Here is a 23,006-nt window from a genome sequence, read left to right on the forward strand (position 1 = left end):
ACCAAGCTCATTACATAATACAGCACCAGAACCAAGTCTATTACATAATACAGCACCAGAACCAAGGTAATTACATAAATACAGCACCAGAACCAAGCCTATTATATAAATACAGCACCAGAACCAAGCCTATTATATAAATACAGCACCAGAATCAAGCTCATTACATAAATACAACACCTGAACCAAGCCTATTACATAAATACAGCACCAGAATCAAGATAATTACATAAATACAGCACCAGAACCAAAGTAATTACATAAATACAGCACCAGAACCAAGCCTATTACATAAATACAACACCAGAATCAAGATAATTACATAAATACAGCACCAGAACCAAAGTAATTACATAAATACAGCACCAGAACCAAAGTAATTACATAAATACAGCACCAGAACCAAATTAATTACATAAATACAGCACCTGAACCAAGCTTATTACATAAATACAGCACCAGAATCAAGATAATTACATAAATACAGCACCAGAACCAAAGTAATTACATAAATACAGCACCAGAACCAAAGTAATTACATAAATACAGCACCAGAACCAAAGTAATTACATAAATACAGCACCAGAACCAAAGTAATTACATAAATACAGCACCAGAACCAAGATAATTACATAAATACAGCACCAGAACCAAAGTAATTACATAAATACAGCACCAGAACCAAAGTAATTACATAAATACAGCACCAGAACCAAAGTAATTACATAAATACAGCACCAGAACCAAGTCTATTACATAATACAGCACCAGAACCAAGCCTATTACATAAATATAGCACCAGAATCAAGATAATTACATAAATACAGCACCAGAACCAAAGTAATTACATATATACAGCACCAGAACCAAGCTCAATTTATAAATTAAGCACTAGCACTATGTTCAGTACGTACCGTAAATACAGCACCTGAACCAAGCACAGCACATATACAAAGCACCAGCTGAAAAACAACTCAATACAAATACCATCTGAAATCTCTTCCGGAGTTATTGGGCCAGATTTATCACGACTCTAACAGCTCACTCCACTTTAACATATGGCTAAAGTCCGTTTTAGCCAAGTCAGATTTATGATCGGCCCTTTAAGACTGTGATAAACGTGGTTTGACGGTAGCAGTTTATCCGTCAGTAAGCGGCTTTACAAAATTCGCACATCTTTACGAAAAAGTCGCACGTTTTTATGAAAAATTTGCATGTTCTATTAAAAAGTCTAATAAGATAAGCATGGTCCTCACTGGAGTGAAATTGAGACTTTTTTGCGACTTTTTAAATAGTCCCAATAGTAAATCTGTCTAGAGATTCATTTACATAAGAAACACGCCCACTTTCAGAAAACTGGCGACCATAGTGCAGAGCAGAAAAAAGTCGCAAATTTGTGCGCAGTTTTAGCGTTTGGGACTTTTTTGGGGACTTTTTCACTCCATTATTCTGACCTGAGCTAATGATAAATCTGGCCCATTCTCTTTACTTTTTTTGTCATCCGATTTAGACCGCCATGATCACGTATCCCAGCCACAACTTGTCTCTGAATAGTTTGCATCCCAGATGTTTTTATCTTCTCAATGTACCAACACATCCACACCCCATATACTAACACAGACTCCTCTCAATACCACATACTGTGCCTTGAATGTAAACTGTGCCTGTAAATACAATCATGTTTCATACTATGCCCCCCGAAAATAAAGCCCTACACACAATGCCCCTAATGGTAGTGCTCCCTATAGATAGTTTGACATGCTCTGTGCCCCCTGTTTATAGTACCACATGCTCTGTGCCCCCTGTTTATAGTACCACATGCTCTGTGCCCCTATATATAGTACCACATTCTCTGTGCCCCTATATATACAGTCATGTGAAAAAATTAGGACACCCTTTGAAAGCATGTGGTTTTTTGTAACATTTTTAATAAAAGGTTATTTCATCTCCGTTTCAACAATACAGAGAGATTAAAGTAATCCAACTAAACAAAGAAAACTGAAGAAAAGTATTTTCAAGATCTTCTGTAAATGTCATTCTACAAAAATGCCTATTCTAACTGAGGAAAAAGATAGGACACCCTCACATGTATTCCCTCTTAAATTGGCTCAGATCTCACACAGGTATATCACACCAGGTGCACATAATTAGTAGATCGTTACTCTGCATGTTGAATGAGGCTTGCCCTATTTAAACCTCAGACATTTAGTTTGGTGTGCTCCTGACTGTTGAAGTGAGAGTGAGCACCATGGTGAGAGCAAAAGAGCTGTCAGAGGACTTCAGAAAAAAGATTGTAGCAGCCTATGAGTCTGGGAAGGGATTTAAAAAGATCTCAAAAGATTTTGAAATCAGCCATTCCACTGTCCGGAAGATAGTCTACAAGTGGAGGGCTTTCAAAACAACTGCCAACATGCCCAGGACTGGTCGCCCCAGCAAGTTCACCCCAAGAGCAGACCGCAAGATGCTAAAAGAGGTCTCCAAAAACCCTAAAGTGTCATCTCGAGAACTACAGCAGGCTCTGGCTACTGTTGATGTAGAAGTACATGCCTCTACAATCAGAAAGAGACTGTACAAGTTTAACTTGCATGGGAGGTGTGCAAGGAGGAAACCTTTGCTTTCCAAGAGAAACATCGAGGCCAGACTGACATTTGCCAGAGATAAAGTTGACAAAGACCAGGACTTCTGGAATAATGTTCTTTGGACAGATGAGTCCAAAATTGAATTATTTGGACACAACAGCAGAGGACATGTTTGGCGTAAACCAAACACAGCATTCCAAGAAAAGAACCTCATACCAACTGTGAAGCATGGAGGTGGAAGTGTCATGGTTTGGGGCTGCTTTGCTGCAGCAGGACCTGGTCAGCTCACCATCATAGAATCCACGATGAATTCTACTGTGTATCAGAAGGTGCTTGAAGAACATGTGAGACCATCAGTTAGAAAATTAAAGCTGAAGCGGAACTGGACCATGCAACATGACAATGACCCAAAACATACTAGTAAATCAACCAAAGATTGGCTGAAAAAGAAGAAATGGAGAGTCCTGGAATGGCCAAGTCAAAGTCCAGATTTGAATCCCATTGAGATGCTGTGGGGTGACTTGAAAAGGGCTGTACATGCAAGAAACCCCTCAAACATCTCACAGCTGAAAAAGTTCTGCATTGAGGAGTGGGGTAAAATTTCCTCAGACCGATGTCGAAGACTGGTAGATGGCTACAAGACCCGTCTCACTGCAGTTATTTCAGCCAAAGGAGGTAACGCTCGCTATTAGGGGCAAGGGTGTCCTATCTTTTTCCTCAGTTAGAATAGGCATTTTTGTAGAATGACATTTACAGAAGATCTTGAAAAGACTTTTCTTCAGTTTTCTTTGTTTAGTTGGATTACTTTAATCTCTCTGTATTGTTGAAATGGAGATGAAATAACCTTTTATTAAAAATGTTACAAAAAACCACATGCTTTCAAAGGGTGTCCTAATTTTTTCACATGACTGTAGTACCACATTCTCTGTGCCCCCTGTTTATAGTACCACATGCTCTGTGCCCCTATATATAGTACCACATTCTCTGTGCCCCCTGTTTATAGTACCACATGCTCTGTGCCCTATATATAGTACCACATGCTCTGTGCCCCCTGTTTATAGTACCACATGCTCTGTGCCCCCTGTTTATAGTACCACATGCTCTGTGCCCCTATATATAGTACCACATTCTCTGTGCCCCCTGTTTATAGTACCACATGCTCTGTGCTCCTATATATAGTGCCGCATGCTCTGTGCCCCTATATATAGTGCCGCATGCTCTGTGCCCTCTGTATATAGTGCCAGGTTCTGTACCCAGTATATAGCAACTCTTGCTGTGTGCCTCCTTTATATAGTGCCTCTCACCTTGTGCCCCTTCTGTCACTAGCAGTCTGTATATGTCATCCCATTTGCAGACTTGCCAGCTAAAAAGGTTATTGATGCATGTATTAGTATTCAATAAAATAAACCCTTTCACAAAACGTTTGGTATGTCATAGTATATTAAAAGTTCTGATCGATTGGGGTCTTAGGTCCGGTTTTCAGTTTTGTTTTATTTTTCTTTTGCCAGCAACGAGGGGCATGGCTTAGCAGAGTCGAGGGTGTGACTTAGCAGACCCAGGGCATGGACTGGAATGTTCGGTTTAATGGGGTGAAGCAAGTCGCCACTTTAGTGAGGGTCTCAGCACTCAATTGTCAATGCTCAGTGACTTTAAAATCACTTCCTTTTTTTATATCTCAGGTACCTCAAATGCATGGACAGAAGGCTTTCATCTACACGTCCATAGAGCAGCATCACTGCACTAGCTAGACATAGTGAATATTGTTAAGCGAATTGTTGAAAAAATTTGATTTGCCGCAAAGCCGAATTTCCTTGTGCTTCGTGGTAGTGAATCAATTTTCCCTGAAATAGTGTAAAAAAAAAAAAAAAAAATTATACTTGCCTCATTTATTTGCTTGTGATGGGCCTTGATTGAAGATCTCGCACGAAATCCCATGCGCAGTGATGTATGACGTCACTACTCCGGCAGACGTGATGATGTCATCATGGGCCACGCAAGATTTTACACTAGATCAGGGCTGGCCAACCTGCGGCTCTCCAGCTGTTGTAAAACTACAACTCCCACAATGCCCTGCTGTAAGCTGATAGCTGTTGGCAGTCTGGGCATGATGGGAGTTGTAGTTTTGCAACAGCTGGAGAGCCTCAGGTTGGCCATCCCTGCACTAGATCTTCAATCAAGATGGTAGCAGCTGGTCCGTCGGAGCAAGTCGAGGAGGTAAGTATGATTTCAATTATTTTTATTTTTGTTTTACACCCGATTATTGCTGGGATTATGAGGGGTGCAATGATGGGGAGCCGCGCAATCGCTGCTCCTTGTCATTGCACCCACTACTTACAAATAAAATGCTCTTTGTGATAAAGTAATTTGTCACAAAGCTAATTTTTTTGTAAAATTAGGCAAAGCAGCCAAATCGAATTTTTGAATACTTGGCTCATCTCCTAATAGTGAAGGCTATAAAGGCAGCCCATTCATAGATCCTCCTGTACGAACATGCAGATGAATGTCACTGCCTGTACCTTGTGGTACTTGAGATATAAAGCAACTATTTTTAACCTGAAGGATTATAAAGTGGCAGCAATTTTACGGTTTCGATAAGTAAAGCATAAAAGCTCTCTACGTTTGCCACCCTCTTCAAAATGCTTGCTCTGATGTGGAAACGATGTAATAAAGGTTCATTATATTAATGCAATGCAGCCTGAAAAATGTCATAATTGGGAGGTCGGAAGTTGTTCCATATATAACTATCCCTCGGTATCACTGACAGTCCCCTTCAAAGGATTTGTGGCCCCTCTTCTGCTCCTGTCAATTTTGATAGTCCACTTTGGTCAGTATTTTTTTTTATAAACCAGGTTCGGGTCCAAAGACTGAAGAAGCACAAATCTTTCTATGATATTTTCCCTCTGTACGTTCCACTTCTGACAAATATGGACCATGTGAATGTGGACTAAGGTTGTGTTCACATCTGCTTAACTTATACGCCAAGTAAAGCTGCCAACCGGTACGTTTAAGGCCTCTTTCACACTACAGTATGTCCATTTCAGTGCTTTGCGGTCCGTTTTTCACGGATCCGTTGTTTCGTTTTTTTGCTTCCATTGTGGTTCCGTTTCCGTTCCGTTTTTCCGTATTGCATATACAGTATACAGTAATTACATAGAAAAAATTGGGCTGGGCATAACATTTTCAATAGATGGTTCCGCAAAAAACAGAACGGATACGGAAGACATACGGATGTATTTCCGTATGTGTTCCGTTTTTTTTGCGGACCCATTGACTTGAATGGAGCCACGGACCGTGATTTGCGGCCAAATATAGGACATGTTCTATCTTTCAACGGAACGGAAAAACGGAAATACAGAAACGGAATGCATATGGAACACATTCCGTTTTTTTTGCGGAACCATTGAAATGAATGGTTCCGTATACGGACCGTATACGGAAAAAAAAAACGGTAGTGTGAAAGAGGCCTAATGGAGGCCAATATGGATGCCATCTTTTCCCCAGAGGTGCCCATGTTAGACCTATGTTTGACTGTATACTACTGCATGGTATAGAATAATGTGTATGCCTGGTGCTATCCCAGCATACCCTGGTGCTATCCCAGCATACCCTGGTGCTATCCCAGCATACCTGCTAAGTGGACATCACATAATGTCTATTACATGTAATATTCACAAACACTACATAAGAGGCAGAAACATTAATTATAGGGGTTGCGTCAAGTGTATACGTTATCCCCTATCCACAGTATACGTGGATAACTAGGTGATCGCTTGTGGGGCGGTGATCTGACTACTGGGACTGATTCTGAGAACAGGGGTCCCGTTCCCCCGTTCTGATGGAGCGCCAGGTTGTGCATGTGCACTGCCACTCTATTCATTTTACATGAGAGCGCTGGAGATCGCCAAGTACAACGCTCCTCTACGGTATCTTAGGTACTCCTATAGGTAATGAATGAAGAGGCAATGCACATGCACGACCTCCAGCTCCATCAGAACATGGGACCGGGACCCCTGTTTTCAGGATCAGTGAGTGTCCCAGCAGGCAGGCCCCCAGTGAACAGCTAGTTATCAAAGGCTGCAGCGTTAACCCTTACCCTGCCTCACTTTTACAATCACTTTTACTGCAGAGAAGCAGGGTAAGGGTTAAACTTCCCGACTTGTCAGTGCAGCTGAATAAACCCAAGTCTGTGATGAGGAGATAGATGTAAAAAGAGGACAGGGGCAGTGAGGGGCCTTATGGAAGAAGAAATTGATTACAGTTTGTAGTCCTTTCAAAACCCTGTTCTGTACTCACATCACAGCCAGAAGAGCAATAAATGGAGGCGCAGTCTATACTGCATGTGGTGTGAGGAGCCAAGGACAGCTAGTTCTCGCTGTGGCTCCGCTTCCTAGAACATCCCCAATAGTTTTCTCTGTTTTCTCTACTTTTCTCAATAGACACCAGTTTAAATACACTTTAAACATGGGGCCCCTTCGTTTTGTGAAATGGCAGGGCCCCATACTGCAGTAGTACTGGTACCAGATACCAGATGGCGGCCCTTCCGAGTGCCCAGGAGGATGGACCAGCTGGGGCCCCCTTAAAGGGGTTATCCAACCCCTATAATGACCCCCCAATGCCGGGCACCTCATATAGATTATATTTACCCTGCTACCTGGGTCGCACCTGCATCTCCTGCCTCACCTCCTCCGTTGCCAGATGTTTTGATCCGTGCGATAGGGAGAAATGGCGGCGGCCATGGGGGGTCATTATAGTGGTTGGATAACCCCTTTAACCACTTCACATCTGGGCCATTTGCCCCCTTTCTGACTAGGCCTAATTTTGCAAATCTGACATATCTCACTTTATGTGGTAATAACTTTTTCTTTAACACATCAAGGGTTAACAGCCAAACAAAACTTAATAATTATTACCCAGATACTGCGGTTTACAGAAACACCCCACATGTGGTCATGAACTGCTGTATGGGCACCCGGCAGGGAGCAGAAGAAAAGCAGCGCCACATGGTTTTTAGATGCCATGTCCCATTTGAAGCCCCCCTGATGCACACTTACAGTAGAAACTCCCAAAAGATGACACAATTTTGGAAACTAGGGGATAAGGTGCCAGGTTTATTGGTACTATTTTTTTGGTACATATGATTTTTTGATCATTCATTATAACACTTTATGGGGCAAGGTGACCAAAAAATTGGTTGTTTTAGCAGTTTTTATTTATTTATTTTTACAGCGTTCACCTGAGGGGTTCAGTCAAGGAACATTTTTATAGAGAAGATTGTTACGGACGTGGCAATACCTAATATGTATACTTTTTCTTATTTATTTAAGTTTTACACAATAATTGCATTCCTTAAACAAAAAAAATTATGTTCTAATGTGTCCATGTTCTGAGAGCTATAGTTTTTTTAGTTTTTAAATGATTTTCATATGTAGGGGCTAATTTTTTGCGCGATGAGGTGACAGTTTTATTGGTACCATTTTGTGGGACATACGCCTTTTTGATCACTTGGTGTTGCACTTTTTGTTTTGTAAGGTGACAAAAATGGCTTATTTTGACATTTATTTTAATTTTTACGGTGTTTACCCAAGGGTTTAGGTCATGTGATATTAATATAGAGCTGGTTGTTACGGACGTGGTGATACTGAATACGGTATGTATACCTTTTTTTTTATTTATTTCACTTTAACACAATAATAGCATTTTTGAAACAAAAAAATGATGTTTTAGTGTCTCTATGTTCTGAGAGCTATAGTTTTTTTTATTTTTTGAGCGATTTTCTTATGTAGGGGCTCATTTTTTGCGGAATGAGGTGACTGTTTTATTGGTACCATTTTGTGGAATATACACCTTTTTGATCACTTGGTGTAAGGTGACAAAAATGGCTTATTTTTTTTACACATTTTTTTTTTTTTACAGTGTTTATCGGACTGGGTGGATCATGTAATATATTTATAGAGACAACCGTCACGGACGCGGCAATACCAAATATGTCTATTTTATTTTTTCTATTTTTATTTTTTTCTTTTTATTCCTTACTTATAATAATAATATCTTTTTTTTTACACTTTTCGTCCCCCATAAGGTCATACAAGACCTCTGGGGGACATTTAACTTGATTTATCCTTTAACTGGGGCTGACATAGTAGCCCCAGTTACAGGGGAAATACACCCCCCAGAGAGGCTGTACATCACTATACTGTGCTGTACAGCCTCAGTGCAGGGCTGATCGAGGTCTGTGAAAGACCTCACAGCTCCTGCACTCTCCTGGCCCCAGTGGCCACATGACCGCTTAGTGCTTCCTGCTCTGTATACACAGTGCTCGGTGAGCGCTGTGTATACAGCGATCTAGAAGTCAGGGACACCTGGGCACTGTCCCTGCCTTCTCTAAGGGTTGCCCTGATGTCAGTGGGCAACCCAATCTCCAGCTTCACAATTAGCGTGCAACTGCGATCTCTGAATGGACGTTCAGGAACGCCCATTCAGAGATATAGAACCACAGGAGCACAGAGTATTGCACTGTGTGCAGCCTTACAGGTCGCACACCTCTAAGTCCGTCCCAGTATCCCAGTCCTCTGCAGTCCAATCCGTGTACTTCCTGCAGAATGTCAGTCTGTCCTTCATGTTTTTCTTGGAGAGAAGTGGCTTCTTTGCTGCCCTTCTTGACACCAGACTATCCTCCAAAAGCCTTTGCCTCACTGTGCATTCAGATGCACTAAAACCTGCCCACTGCCATTCCTGGGCAAATTCTGCACTGGTGGTGACCCAATCTTGTAGCTGAATCCTCTTTAGGAGATGGTCCCTCCTGGCACTTGCTGGACTGTCTTAGACTTTTAGGCACGCTGAAGCCTTTTTCACAGTAATTGAACCTCTCTTCTTCAAATTCTTGATGATCCGATCAATGGTTGATTTAAGTGCAATTTTACAAGCAGCAATGTCCTTAGGCTAGTTTCACACTAGTGGTAGGGGACTCCGGCAGGTGAACAGCCTGTCAGTTCCGTCCTGCCGCTAGTTCACGTGTGCCCCCGGACTGCCGCTCCTTCCCCATTGACTATAATGGGGCGGAGTTCCGGCGGCAGCACGGCAGCACACGCCCAGACGCGGCCAGACTAAAAGTACGGCATGCCTGATGTTTGTCTGGCCTGGTGGTTGTTCTAGGTGATGGATGTCTAACCTGTTTTCCATCAGCAGTGAAACAATGAGAAGGTGTCTGACCCCCACCCATCAGATGCTGATGATCTATCTAGAGGATAGATCATTAGTAAGAAAAAGCTGCAGAACCCCTTTAAGCTCTGCAACCATCAGGCGTATTGTGCTACCCAACATGATTTACAACCATCAAGTGTTTGTGCCACTGTTGAGAAAGAAGCAAAGTCATCTGTCGTCATTCTTCAAGGGAAGTACATTTTAACATTATTCATCCTCTGAATCAGCAGGATCTTCTGGAGTATGAACATCATCCAAACTCTCCAACAATTATATTTATACTGAGTGTCCTGACTCTCCCCCAATAGCAAATGTCAGGGGAAAGAAAGGTTGGGCATTTTAGATTTCAACATACCTGATCCTTTATTTATTTTTTATTTTTAGGAGTATAGCAATGCGTTATTCCTCTGTCTCTCTACTAAGAACATATACATGCATCTATGGGTGAGAGTCAGGAGGAATTGCTTTTGGCTGAATTAGGGCCACCTTAAGGTCAGAATTCTGAATACAGCTCTGGATCAGAGCTGAACAGTACCCCAACACATAACGTAAGCTGTGTAACATTAAAAAGCCAATTTACAAAAAATGTTGACATTAATGTTAAAATAAAATATCATTTTTGAAATTGTGATGAGCCAGTGGTGCAAACTACAAGACTGAGAGGGGACCTAGCTAAACTTCTTCTGTTATGGCAATAGAGTCGGGGCTCAGTGCAAAGAGATTTTACAGCGGAGATTGACTTCAATAGTCACTGACTGTATAAATTCGTATGCATTTAGCTACCTCTAGGGATGGCTGTAGGCAGCTAGTTTTATCATGTAATGAAGGGAAGCAGGAGATTTACAGCTGTATGGGGGAGATTTATCAATGTATGTATGCATTCCCATTGTCTGGTGTATATGCATTGAAAAAAATGGTATTCTAATTAGCAATGTGTTTATAAGCATAGAAGTTAGGGGGGCAGATGGCAGGCGACTTTGTATTTATTAAAGACTTCTTCCGCCTAATAAAAAAATCATAAATGTAGAAATCTCATGGGGGGGGCATAGTAAGTTTTGCTATGGGATCTGTGTACATCTCTGCGGCGATCTCTGCAGCATGCTGGGAAATTCCAGTTAGACTATTGTTCTAAAGGTTACGTAGATCTGCAATGTATACAATATAGTATAATTCACTGCAAATCTACAGCAGCAGGTCTTGAGTTAAAATACATACCTTTATTCAATAATGAAAAACACAATATTCAGAGAGAGAGACAAATAGAGATGCCAATTTTTAGGGGCAAAAACCCCACTTTCAGGCAAGGAATTATAAGATCATAATGTGGACAGAAATGCCTGGCACATACTGCATTATCTATCTACAACTATTCCAGGAAGTCTTAATGAAAATCCATTAAAATTATTCTTCTGTTCTGAGAGTTGGATACAAAAGAGTGATGGAAGCTGAGCTCTGTTATATATAGGTTTATAGGATTTAGAGCACGACTTCTGTGTGGGCAGGGTAAGAAGGACTCTAACTTTCCATTTTAGTAGTCTTTCCAGGATTACTCAAAAACCCTGCTCCAAATCACAGAGCAATAAAATAAATAAAAATTATATCATATATATAATGTCCTGCTTTCAGATAGGGCAGCCTGTGAGCTTTACTGTAAATGGGTATTCCCAGAATGACAACTTATCATCTACCCACAGAATAGGGGATACATCTCTAATCAGGAGGGATACGTCACTGCAAATGGTCTTGTATTTTCTTTCTTGAAGAGGTTCTGCTAGTCATCCGACTGGCTTTCTCAGTTAGATTGGCTTGTATGTGAATTCTCCGGTGTTAAATACTGGTGACTCGTGTTTCAGTCATGGAGGTAAGATGTTGATTGCTTTTGTGTGACTTAATAGGTGATATTAAATTGCCTTGGGGAGAGGTGTTAGAACAGCATTGTAAGTGGCAGACAATAGATGTCACAGCCCTCCACCTCTATTCAAGAAAAAATAAATAATACAACAAGCCCAGTTGCACTGACTTATTACTGCTGATAAACCACGACCTGGATGAATGAGAACCTTCAGAGGACCCAGACCAATCAGGAGAACAGGGGTCCTGTGTTCCCCATTTGAAAGGAGTGGCAGTCGAATATCCACACTGCCGCTCTATTCAAACTGCATAAAATTGCAGAAGATAGCCGTGCGCGGTGCTTGGCTACCTCAGTGCAGATCCTTATGCCCATTTTCTGCTTCGCTGACATGTCAGTTTCAATAGTTGACTTTTCAGTTGCAGCTTAAGATATCCCACCAGTTGACAGGTTGCCATTGTCATGAGATAATGAATATTATCTTCCAGCACTGCTGCTCTGATGCTTCCCACTTCTGTAGCAATGGCGTCACATTTTGGCTGCAGCGATAATGTGTCCATACACCGCACATGTCCTTGACGGTATATGGCATAAAACTGCCAAGGCCAGTGATTGGCTGCAGTGGTCATGTGCGGTATACACAGTATACAACTATGGCAAGGAGAACTGGAGCTGTGGTGCTGGAAACTGTGGGGGGATTGGGGAGGGTAACAGGTGAATATAGGCTATTTGTTCTTTTATTATAATGGCTGCTACTGAGTTTTTAATTAACATGAACAATCCCTTTAAAGGGGTTTTCCCATCTCAGATAATGGGGGCATATCGCTATACCTACACCAAGAAAGGAGCCCTGAAAGTGGTGGAGGCCCATAGACGTGAATAGGAGCGGTAGTCGTGCTTGCGCGGTGCGCTCCCATTCACTTCTATGGGGAGAGTGCTTGGTGGTGGCTGGACCCTGGGAAACCTGTGGTCCTGCAGCCACCACTTTTCCCACAATGCGGGCATATCCTAGTGATATGCCCACATTGCCTCAGATGGGAATACCCCTTTAGGCGTGTGTGTACACTTTTGCAACCGATCTGTGTAAGGTCTGATCCTACAATATGCACATTAGCCCTCCTTCACACATCCGCAAAAATGGGTCCGCATCCGTTGCGCAATTTAGCAGAACCGGTGCGGACCCATTAATTTTCAACGGGTCCGCAAAAGATGTGGACACACGGGCAAGAAAAGGCATTTCTTTTATAGTGCCAGCCATGTGTGGTCCGCAAAATGCGGAATGCACATGGCCGGTGTCCGTGTTTTGCAGATCCGCAATTTGCGGACCACAAAACAGTTGCGGAAGTGTGAATTGACCCTTAGGAAGGAGGCCCAGAAAGAAATATGACTGCAGGATGAAACTACACAGGGTTTGTTCACAGTCTGTAACCAGTACAAAATGCAGTTTTCTCGGTTACCGCACACTATATAGAGATTATATCCAGATGTAAAATGATGTTCAGAACTTTTATGAAACCTCTTGTGTGGAGCTGTCAAATATGACAGGTACCAGAATGATTGGTTGAATAATTTGTTTTATCAGTTCTTCATGCAAACAAGTAAAAATTAATTGAAAAGCTTGAGGAGGGTTTAATCCAAATCAGATCAAGCCATTCACTCATCGCTGGATTCTGACCAGTTGTGCTATGCCAGATACTAAGAGGGAATCAGAATTACTTTAATTTATACACAGGTATACAGAGCTGCAATCCAAACCACTTTGTATTTCAATGTGTATTCCAATGGGAGAAAAAAATTAGGATAGTGTATGTATATATATATTTATATATATATATATATATATATACAGGTCCTTCTAAAAAAATTAGCATATTGTGATAAAGTTCATTATTTTCTGTAATGTACTGATAAACATTAGACTTTCATATATTTTAGATTCATTACACACCAACTGAAGTAGTTCAAGCCTTTTATTGTTTTAATATTGAGGATTTTGGCATACAGCTCATGAAAACCCCAAATTCCTATCTAAAAAAATTAGCATATCATGAAAAGGTTCTCTAAACGAGCTATTAACCTTATCATCTGAATCAACTAATTAACTCTAAACACCTGCAAAAGATTCCTGAGGCTTTTAAAAACTCCCAGCCTGGTTCATTACTCAAAACCGCAATCATGGGTAAGACTGCCGACCTGACTGCTGTCCAGAAGGCCATCATTGACACCCTCAAACAAGAGGGTAAGACACAGAAAGAAATTTCTGAATGAATAGGCTGTTCCCAGAGTGCTGTATCAAGGCACCTCAGTGGGAAGTCTGTGGGAAGGAAAAAGTGTGGCAGAAAACGCTGCACAACGAGAAGAGGTGACCGGACCCTGAGGAAGATTGTGGAGAAGGACCGATTCCAGACCTTGGGGGACCTGCGGAAGCAGTGGACTGAGTCTGGAGTAGAAACATCCAGAGCCACCGTGTACAGGCGTGTGCAGGAAATGGGCTACAGGTGCCGCATTCCCCAGGTCAAGCCACTTTTGAACCAGAAACAGCGGCAGAAGCGCCTGACCTGGGCTACAGAGAAGCAGCACTGGACTGTTGCTCAGTGGTCCAAAGTACTTTTTTCGGATGAAAGCAAATTTTGCATGTCATTCGGAAATCAAGGTGCCAGAGTCTGGAGGAATTGAATAAATATGTACTCTGCACACCTTGGATCCAGTGTGGGTGCCTGTGAGAGTGGTTTAGACAGTATAAGTTAAATCCACGGCACTCCAAAAGTTGATGCAAGATAAATAATCTGACATCCAGCGCACGCCTATACTCTCTCTGCCTTCAGACCCCGCTGAAGAAGGTCGCACAGACCGAAACGTTCGGGATATTTTTCTATCTGATATGGCATAAATACTATATGTAAATGAACTTGCACTGGATGTATACTAAACAGCATTCTGTTTATTAAGAATTAAATGAGATTATTTATCTTGCATCAACTTTTGGAGTGCCGTGGATTTAACTTATAGAGTCTGGAGGAAGACTGGGGAGAGGGAAATACCAAAATGCCTGAAGTCCAGTGTCAAGTACCCACAGTCAGTGATGGTCTGGGGTGCCATGTCAGCTGCTGGTGTTGGTCCACTGTGTTTTATCAAGGGCAGGGTTGATGCAGCTAGCTATCAGGAGATTTTGGAGCACTTCATGCTTCCATCTGCTGAAAAGCTTTATGGAGATGAAGATTTCATTTTTCAGCACGACCTGGCACCTGCTCACAGTGCCAAAACCACTGGTAATGGTTTACTGACCATGGTATTACTGTGCTCAATTGGCCTGCCAACTCTCCTGACCTGAACCCCATAGAGAATCTGTGGGATATTGGGAAGAGAAAGTTGAGACGCAAGACCCAACACTCTGGATGAGCTTAAGGCCGCTATCGAAGCATCCTGGACCTCCATAACACCTCAGCAGTGCCACAGGCTGATTGCCTCCATGCCACGCCGCATTGAAGCAGTCATTTCTGCAAAAGGATTCCCGACCAAGTATTGAGTGCATAACTGAACATAATTATTTGAAGGTTGACTTTTTTTGTATTAAAAACACTTTTCTTTTATTGGTCGGATGAAATATGCTAATTTTTAGAGATAGGAAATTTGGGTTTTCATGAGCTGTATGCCAAAATCATCAATATTAAAACAATAAAAGGCTTGAACTACTTCAGTTGGTGTGTAATGAATCTAAAATATATGAAAGTCTAATGTTTATCAGTACATTACAGAAAATAATGAACTTTATCACAATATGCTAATTTTTTTTAGAAGGACCTGTATACATATATATATATATATATATATATATATATATATACATATAGCAAATAAGGAAGTTCAGGGCAGCACACCTTGCAAAACAACCTGTAGCAGCAGGTGCCAGCGGTATTGCACTTTACCAAAGTGATGATCAATAGAAATAAATACACCGCAGCTCTTCCAGTAGGTGAAAATAGTGGGATCCTTTTATTCACCCATGCAATATTTCGATCCACTTGCTGGGACCATTTTCAAGGAAATGACATAGGTGTCTCCCAAAAGATAATAAGACTATGTACAAGAGGCATTATTGTGGATAAAAAACTTTTTTCAGCTTTTATTTACATTTGAGCAAAAAGTGTCCAGTCCAAAATTATTCATACCCTTCTCAATAATCAATAGAAGAGCCTTTATTGGCTATTAAAGCAATCAAACGCTTCCTATAATTGCAGACCAGCTTTTTGTCTCCACAGGTATTTTTGCCCATTCATCTTTAGCAATGAGCTCCAAATCTTTCAGGTTGGAGGGTCTTCTTGCCATCACCCTGATCTTTAGCTTCCTCCACAGATTCTCAATTGGATTCAAGTCTGGACTCTGGCTGGGCCACTCCAAAACGTTAATGTTGTTGTCTGCTAACCATTTCTTCACCACCTTTGCTGTGTGTTTTGGGTCATTGTCATGCTAAAATGTCCACTGGTGCTCAAGGCCAAGTTTCTCTGCAGACTGCCTGATGTTGTCGTTGAGAATCCTCATGTATTGCTCTTTTTTCATGGTGGTGTTTACTGTGATTAGGTTCCCTGGTCCATTGGCTGAAAAACACCCCCAAAACACCAACATGTTTGACAGTGGGGATGGTGTTCTTTGGGTTAAAGGCTTCTCCTTTTTTATGCCAAATGAAGGAGACATCATTGTGACCAAACAATTCAATTTTTGTTTCATCTGACCATAACACAGAAGACCAGAAGTCTTCTTCTTTGTCCAGATGAGCTTTTACAAAGGCCAAGCGAGCTTTTGTATGCCTTATCTGGAGAAGTGGAACCCAGCAGTGTGCAGTGTCCGTTGGATTGTCTGCCTTGAGACATTGCCACCAGCAGAGCCCAGATTCACCAGGATGGCCTTGGTGGTGATCCTTGTATTCTTTTTCACCTCTCTAACTATCCTCCTGGCCAGCACAGGTGTCACTTTTGGCTTCCGACCACGTCCTCTGAGATTTTCCACAGTGCGGAACATCTTGTATTTTTTGCTCAAATGTAAATAAAAGCTGAGAAATGTTTTTTTCCCACAATAATGCCTCTTGTACATCGTCTTATTATCTTTTGGGAGACACCGATGTCATTTCCCGTCAAAAGATTACTTGCTGGTTGAATAAAAGTAACTTTAAGTCAAAATTTGCCAGGGGTATGAATAATTATGGGCAGCACTGTGTATATGTGTATGTGTGTATATATATATATATATATGTAGTATTGTTATATAGCCAGTGTATCATTCACTGGCTCTTCTCCTCTTCATGTTCCTCAGGGCTCAGTACCAGGTCCTCTACTCTTCTCCCTCTATACAGCCCCCATCGGACAGACTATCAGTAGATTTGGCTTTCGATACCATCTCTATGCTGACGACACCCAACTATACACTTCATCCCCTGACATCACCCCTGCTTTACTCCAAAACACCAGTAATTGTCTGGCAGCTGTATCTAACATCATGTCATCATGTCCTCTCTGTATCTAAAACTGAACCTCTCAAAAACTGAACTTCTTGTCTTTCCCCCCCCCCCCTCATCTACTAACTCACCTAAACTTGATATTTCAATTTCGGTCTGCAGCACTATTATAACTCCTGTGCAACATGCCCGCTGTCTTGGGGCCACATTTGACTCTTGTCGTCTGCACCTCAAAAATATCTCCAGAATCCGCCCTTTTCTTACGGTGGAAACGGAAAAAGCTCTTGGTTCCTTGATTTATTCTCATCTTGACTACTGCAACGCATTACTAATCAGTCTTCCTCTCACTAAACTCTCCCCCCTTCAGTCTGTTCTAAATGCTGCAGCCAGGCTCATCTATCCATCCAACCGCTACACTGATGCCACTAGTCTATGCCAGTCACTTCACTGGTTGCCCATCCACCACAGAATACAGTTCAAACTTCTCACCCTCACCCACAAAGCTCTCCACAGTGCTGCACCTCCATACATCTCCTCCCTCATCTCCATCTACCACCCTACTCGTGCTCTCCGTTCTATTAGCGACCTAAGATTAACATCCTCCATAATTCGTACCTCTCACTCCCATCTTCAAGACTTTTCTCAAGCTGCAGCTACTCTCTGGAATACTCTGCCCCGGAATACTAGGTCAATTCACAACTTCTAACGTGCCTTAAAGGGACACTGACAGGCCAAATCAGCATATTTAGTTATATATATGACATTACAGGTCTTATACAGTCTATTAAAAGCATCTAAGTATCCCCCCTGTCCACCTTATAAATACCGAAAAATAAAGTTTTATAACCTGCCTGTCTCATCACCAATCTGCCCAAGGGGCGGCGTTTAATCTCAAATTGCGCCCAGCCAGCCGCTCCCAACTGCCGTTCTGAAGCCCCGCCCAGCTCATCAATATTCACTTCGCTGGGCAGCGGCTACAACTCTCCCCAGTCAAGATCCTGCGCAGGCGCGATGTAACCACGGCCGGGCGCAAGCGCAGAAGATTAGACGAGGACGATGCCCAGAGGATTCAATCTAATCTTCTGCGCTTGCGCCCGGCCGTGGTTACATCGCGCCTGCGCAGGATCTTGACTGGGGAGAGTTGTAGCCGCCGCCCAGCGAAGTGAATATTGATGAGCTGGGCGGGGCTTCAGAACGGCAGTTGGGAGCAGCCTGCTGGGCGCAATTTGAGATGAAACGCCGCCCCTTGGGCAGATTGGTGACGAGACAGGCAGGTTATAACACTTTATTTTTCGGTATTTATAAGGTGGACAGGGGGGATACTTAGATGCTTTTAATAGACTGTATAAGACCTGTAATGTCATATATATAACTAAATAGGCTGATTTGGCCTGTCAGTGTCCCTTTAAAAACACATCTTTTCAGACAGGCTTATCAAGCTACCTAAAATGATTTTTCCCAGACTAAACCTTCCCCTACCAAATCCTCTGTCTTAAACTCTATCCTCTAGTAGTCCCAAACCCGAAGCAGATCGGCCGGCACCACTCCTGTCAGTTCAATAATGGCTCAAATCCTACTCATCACAATCAACTACCTTATGTGTCACCCCCAATTCCTCATAGATTGTAAGCTCTTGCGAGCAGGGCCCTCACTCCTAGTGTTTCAGTTGCATATTATCCAGTTACTTTTGTTTTGTACATGAACCCTATGAATTTGTAAAGCGCTGCAGAATATGGTGGCGCTATATAAATACATTTTATTATTATTATGGATAACTTCTATACATAATTAAGCCCAATTCACATGACTATGTACGTTTTGTGGACCACAAACCGCGGATCTGCAAAACAACAACACCGTCCGCGTGCACTCCGCATCGCGTTGTGGAGCTATTGACTTTAATGGGTCCACGATCCACAAGAGGCAGCCACAGTTAGGACTCTTTTGTGGCGCTGCTGCTGCATGGAGTTGGAAGCACATGTGCTTCCTGGTCTGTGCGACTGCACCACAAATGATTGGTCATGTCCTATCTTTGGCCACATCTTGCGGATCGTGGACCTATTGAAGTCAATGAGGGGTGCACAATGCCGATGTCCGTGTTTTGTGGATCAACAGTTTGAGGTCCGCAAAAAAGACACTGTTGTGTGAACGGGACCTAACACATATAGTAGCACTAGAAAAATAATACATCTGAAATTCATACAAACATCCACAATTATGTTATTCGATTGAAGCTTTTACATGTATTTCAAGAGTTCTCTCTATATACACACACCACTTCATGCATATATATAGCAGAGCTCAGTTTGTCATATACTGTACGTCTATGTGGGCTGTATGTACTTGTCAAGTTAAGGTAGTTTGGTAGGTTTTACCAACTATTTAAAAGTAATGAGATATCTTGTGATATAATGATTTGTACCAGAAAACAAACTCTGCACTGCTACATCTGAAACAGTATTGTAATATCATGAGTTGTACCCAATAGCACTGCTCTATTATATGTAGCAAACTGGATTGTGACATCATAATGAATCATGTAGCAGATAAAATCTTACAAACTGCATTGGTTTTGATAGCAGGAGTTGTACAAGATAACAAACTCTGCTCTACTACATCTAACAGTGTTTTGGTGTCATTGTTCTACCAGAAAACAAACTCTGCACTGCTACATCAATAAAAAATAAAAATATATTGAGATATCACAAATTGCACCAAATAGCACTGCTCTACTGTATGTAACAAACTGTATTGTGACATCCTAATGAGTCACATACAAACTGCCTTCATTCCTGAAAGCAGAAGTTGTACCAGATAACAAACCCTGCTCTGCTACATTTAACAAAATCAGTTTTGCTATATCACTCTTTCAAAAGGAAGAAGACTGCCTCTCTAGTGCCATATATCCAGGGTAAAGAGGGGGGTATCCCTTTGGTTGAGGCTGTGAGGACCCAGTCACCTGAACATACACTGACTCTAATATATTTCCAACATAAATATTTCCGTTTCTGAATGTATGTTTAGCAAACATGTCATAATGTATATTTCAGGGCATGGCTCTATAAAACCCAGATGATACATGAGGTTATATCCACGTGTAATGCCCCCAGAAGGGAGGCCTCCCGCTTAGCCAAGGAGCTAACATTCTAAGTCGATATATTTGTAAATAATATATTTTCGATAACATCTACAAGGATGAAACTTTAATGACCTCGCTGAAAACTTTACTGTAGTATACAAAAGTAACATGTGTTAAAAGAACTTTATAAGGAAATTTAATGTACGAGGAATCAAATAGGAACGGCAGGGGCGGACATTAAACTTCTTGCTATATACAGGTGAAACTCGAAAAAGTTGAATATCGTGCAAAAGCCCATTTATTTCAGCAATGCAAATTAAAAGGAATTGCATTCAGCTTAAAATTCGAATTTTGTGAAAAGGTTCAATATTCTAGGCTCAAAGTGTCACACTCTAGTCAGCTAATTAATCCATACCCCCTAAGAAAAGGGGAGCTCAAAATTGTGACGTTGGGGTTTCATAAACTGTAAGCCATAATCATCCAAATTATAACAAATAAAGGCTCAAAATATCTCACTTTGCATGTAATGAGTCTATCTCATATGTTAGTTTCACCTTTTAAGTTGCATTACTGAAATAAATGAACTTTGCCCAATATTCTAATTTTTCGAGTTTCACCTGTAAGCACCAGAAATGTGATTGCAGAGTATTCTTGCAATGAAAAAGTAAAATTGTAATAAAAAAACATTGCAAGGTACACGCTGCTCAAATCATCTTTGCTTTCCTTCCAGTGAAGTGCAATTGCGCCCTCTGCATGTCATCTTGAGTAACTGCGAGAACTAGACAACTTTTTACAAACTATGGCACTAAAGAGGAAAGATGTCTCTTATTAAGGGGTTAACAGAGATAGCAGCAGAAAAGTATGTTTTATATAAATTTATGTGAATGTTCATCATGTTGCTTTTATTATTCACTGAAACTACATTTTTGAGTGCAGGTGTCTGTCTAGATTCACATATGCAGCTTTTTGTTGCTAGCTTTGGAAACTTCAAACATGGCAGATTTCTTATAGAAGTTGAAAATCAATTGCATTCTGCATGGGGTTGTTTGGGCAGCAAGCACATGATTTTCTGCAACCCCCAATCAGCAAACTAAATATTATTTTTTTTTTTGCAAAAAATCTGACTTTTGTGAACTCAGTCCAAGTCTTTCCATTATTCTTTTTACTCATGGCTTCGGCTGAAAATCTACACCAAAAATTGCATCAAAATCGATATTTATGAATCTATCCTAACTAAATGAAAGCCAGCTCTGTTGAGGCTGATGGGAATGGATTGGCTCTTTGTATAGAGCTGTAGAATAGGCTGGTGCCTTTTAACAGAGTAGCAGAAAAAAGTTTGTATCTTGGCACAACTCATCATGATCACCATGTTGTGGCTTTCCATAGGACTGCAGGTAACAAAAATACTGAGTTTCTTAACTCACTAAGTTATCATGGAGCTGAAAAGAACAGTTAAATGACAAATGCAACTGCAAATGCAAAAATTATGATAGCAATAAGTGGTTTCAAAATCATATACTTTAGTGTACTGGCATAAACATTACAGTAAAATACCAGCTAAAAGTAAGGAGAAAACAAAAAAAAAATATGTAAAAAATGAAATTCTATTGAAATGTTTCAACATATTGTACGGTGAAGAACCTATATTAACTATAATAACCCAAGACCCTCTTTCATTTTAAAGCTCAGTTAATAGAATCCCTTTGATTCAATTGTAACATAATATCTACAACCAAGTCCTAAGAATATTTCGTGCACAGTTCATTTCAAGAGACAAAATCCAGATACTCACAAAAAGCAGAAGAGGAAAAGTTACAATGAGCACTGATATAGTCTTCATCTTAAAGAGTAGCTCAAGTTAGGAAGATTCCAGGGTGGTCGTTGGAATACATTAGATCCAAGAGCATGAGGTCCAAAGTATATATATCTCAATGACTATGGATATAGGAAGACAGTTAGATGTTATGTCCTCTGTGGTAAAGAATAAGAATCAAATATGATTTTAAAAAGTCTTCTTAGAAGCAAAGCTTAACACTGGTCGGATCCCGAGTCGTCGCAGAATAAAAAGCTTCACCGACACCTTTGTAGACTAAGTGAATAGAGGCAGCACATGTAAGAAGAACCAACTCCCCTCTCTACTCCACCAGAGCTGTTGATTCAGAGCTCTCTCATTGCATTTAGTAACTCAACTTGAAGTATTACAGGAGCTTCTGTACATGAAAAATAAATCCTTACAGGCAGTAGGGGGATTTCATATTCTAATGCATTACATATTCTAAGTGAGTGGGCAGGGACAGGATCAGAGGCAAAATAGCTTTCATGGTCTGGTATAAAGTAGCACAACCTTACAGCAGAAATCAGCTCTGAGCACAGACTGGAGCTTTCTCTCCTGGCAGGGATGCCAACCTGATTACAGTATTTCTTCATTTTTTTTCTCTGGACAACTCAAGAAAAAAATCAAGGGCAGTCCAACATTTTGTATGGACAAATAGGAAAACCACGATCAATCATATAAATGATAAGCATTCAGGATGACCTGTCAAATGATAATTACAGTCACAGTGACCTGCACAAGGTCCTACAGCTTCAAAAAAAAAGTCAAATATTTCTTAAAGACTGTAGAAAAAAAAATCCCCTATTTTTACTCAGTGTCCATGAAATGATGGACAGTTAGTGACCCTGTATCCTGGTTTGATATGTCTTAGTATACTTTACATGACAGCCTAATTTGCTGATGTTGAGGAGGACTAAAACTGATACAGGTAGACTGACACGATCAGATCTTTTGTTAATGTACTTCCATGGGTTATTTCTCAGTGATTCCAGTGCCAATTATATTTATGGTTCCAT

General features: G+C 41.1%; 1 protein-coding gene across 2 annotated transcripts in view; it reads right to left on the minus strand.

The window, feature by feature from the left end:
• Positions 1-22,405, minus strand: part of VIPR2 (vasoactive intestinal peptide receptor 2) — a 278,827-nt gene extending 256,422 nt beyond the window's left edge. For both annotated transcript variants that reach the window (XM_044295226.1, XM_044295225.1), the window contains exon 1: positions 21,949-22,405. In XM_044295226.1, the coding sequence (XP_044151161.1) occupies positions 21,949-21,996 (48 nt within the window). In that variant the 5' untranslated portion in view covers positions 21,997-22,405. The remainder of the gene's footprint in view (positions 1-21,948) is intronic.
• Between the last annotated feature and the right edge of the window lie 601 nt (positions 22,406-23,006).

The sequence above is a fragment of the Bufo gargarizans genome, chromosome 5 (assembly GCF_014858855.1).
Source record: "Bufo gargarizans isolate SCDJY-AF-19 chromosome 5, ASM1485885v1, whole genome shotgun sequence".
NCBI lineage: Eukaryota > Metazoa > Chordata > Amphibia > Anura > Bufonidae > Bufo > Bufo gargarizans.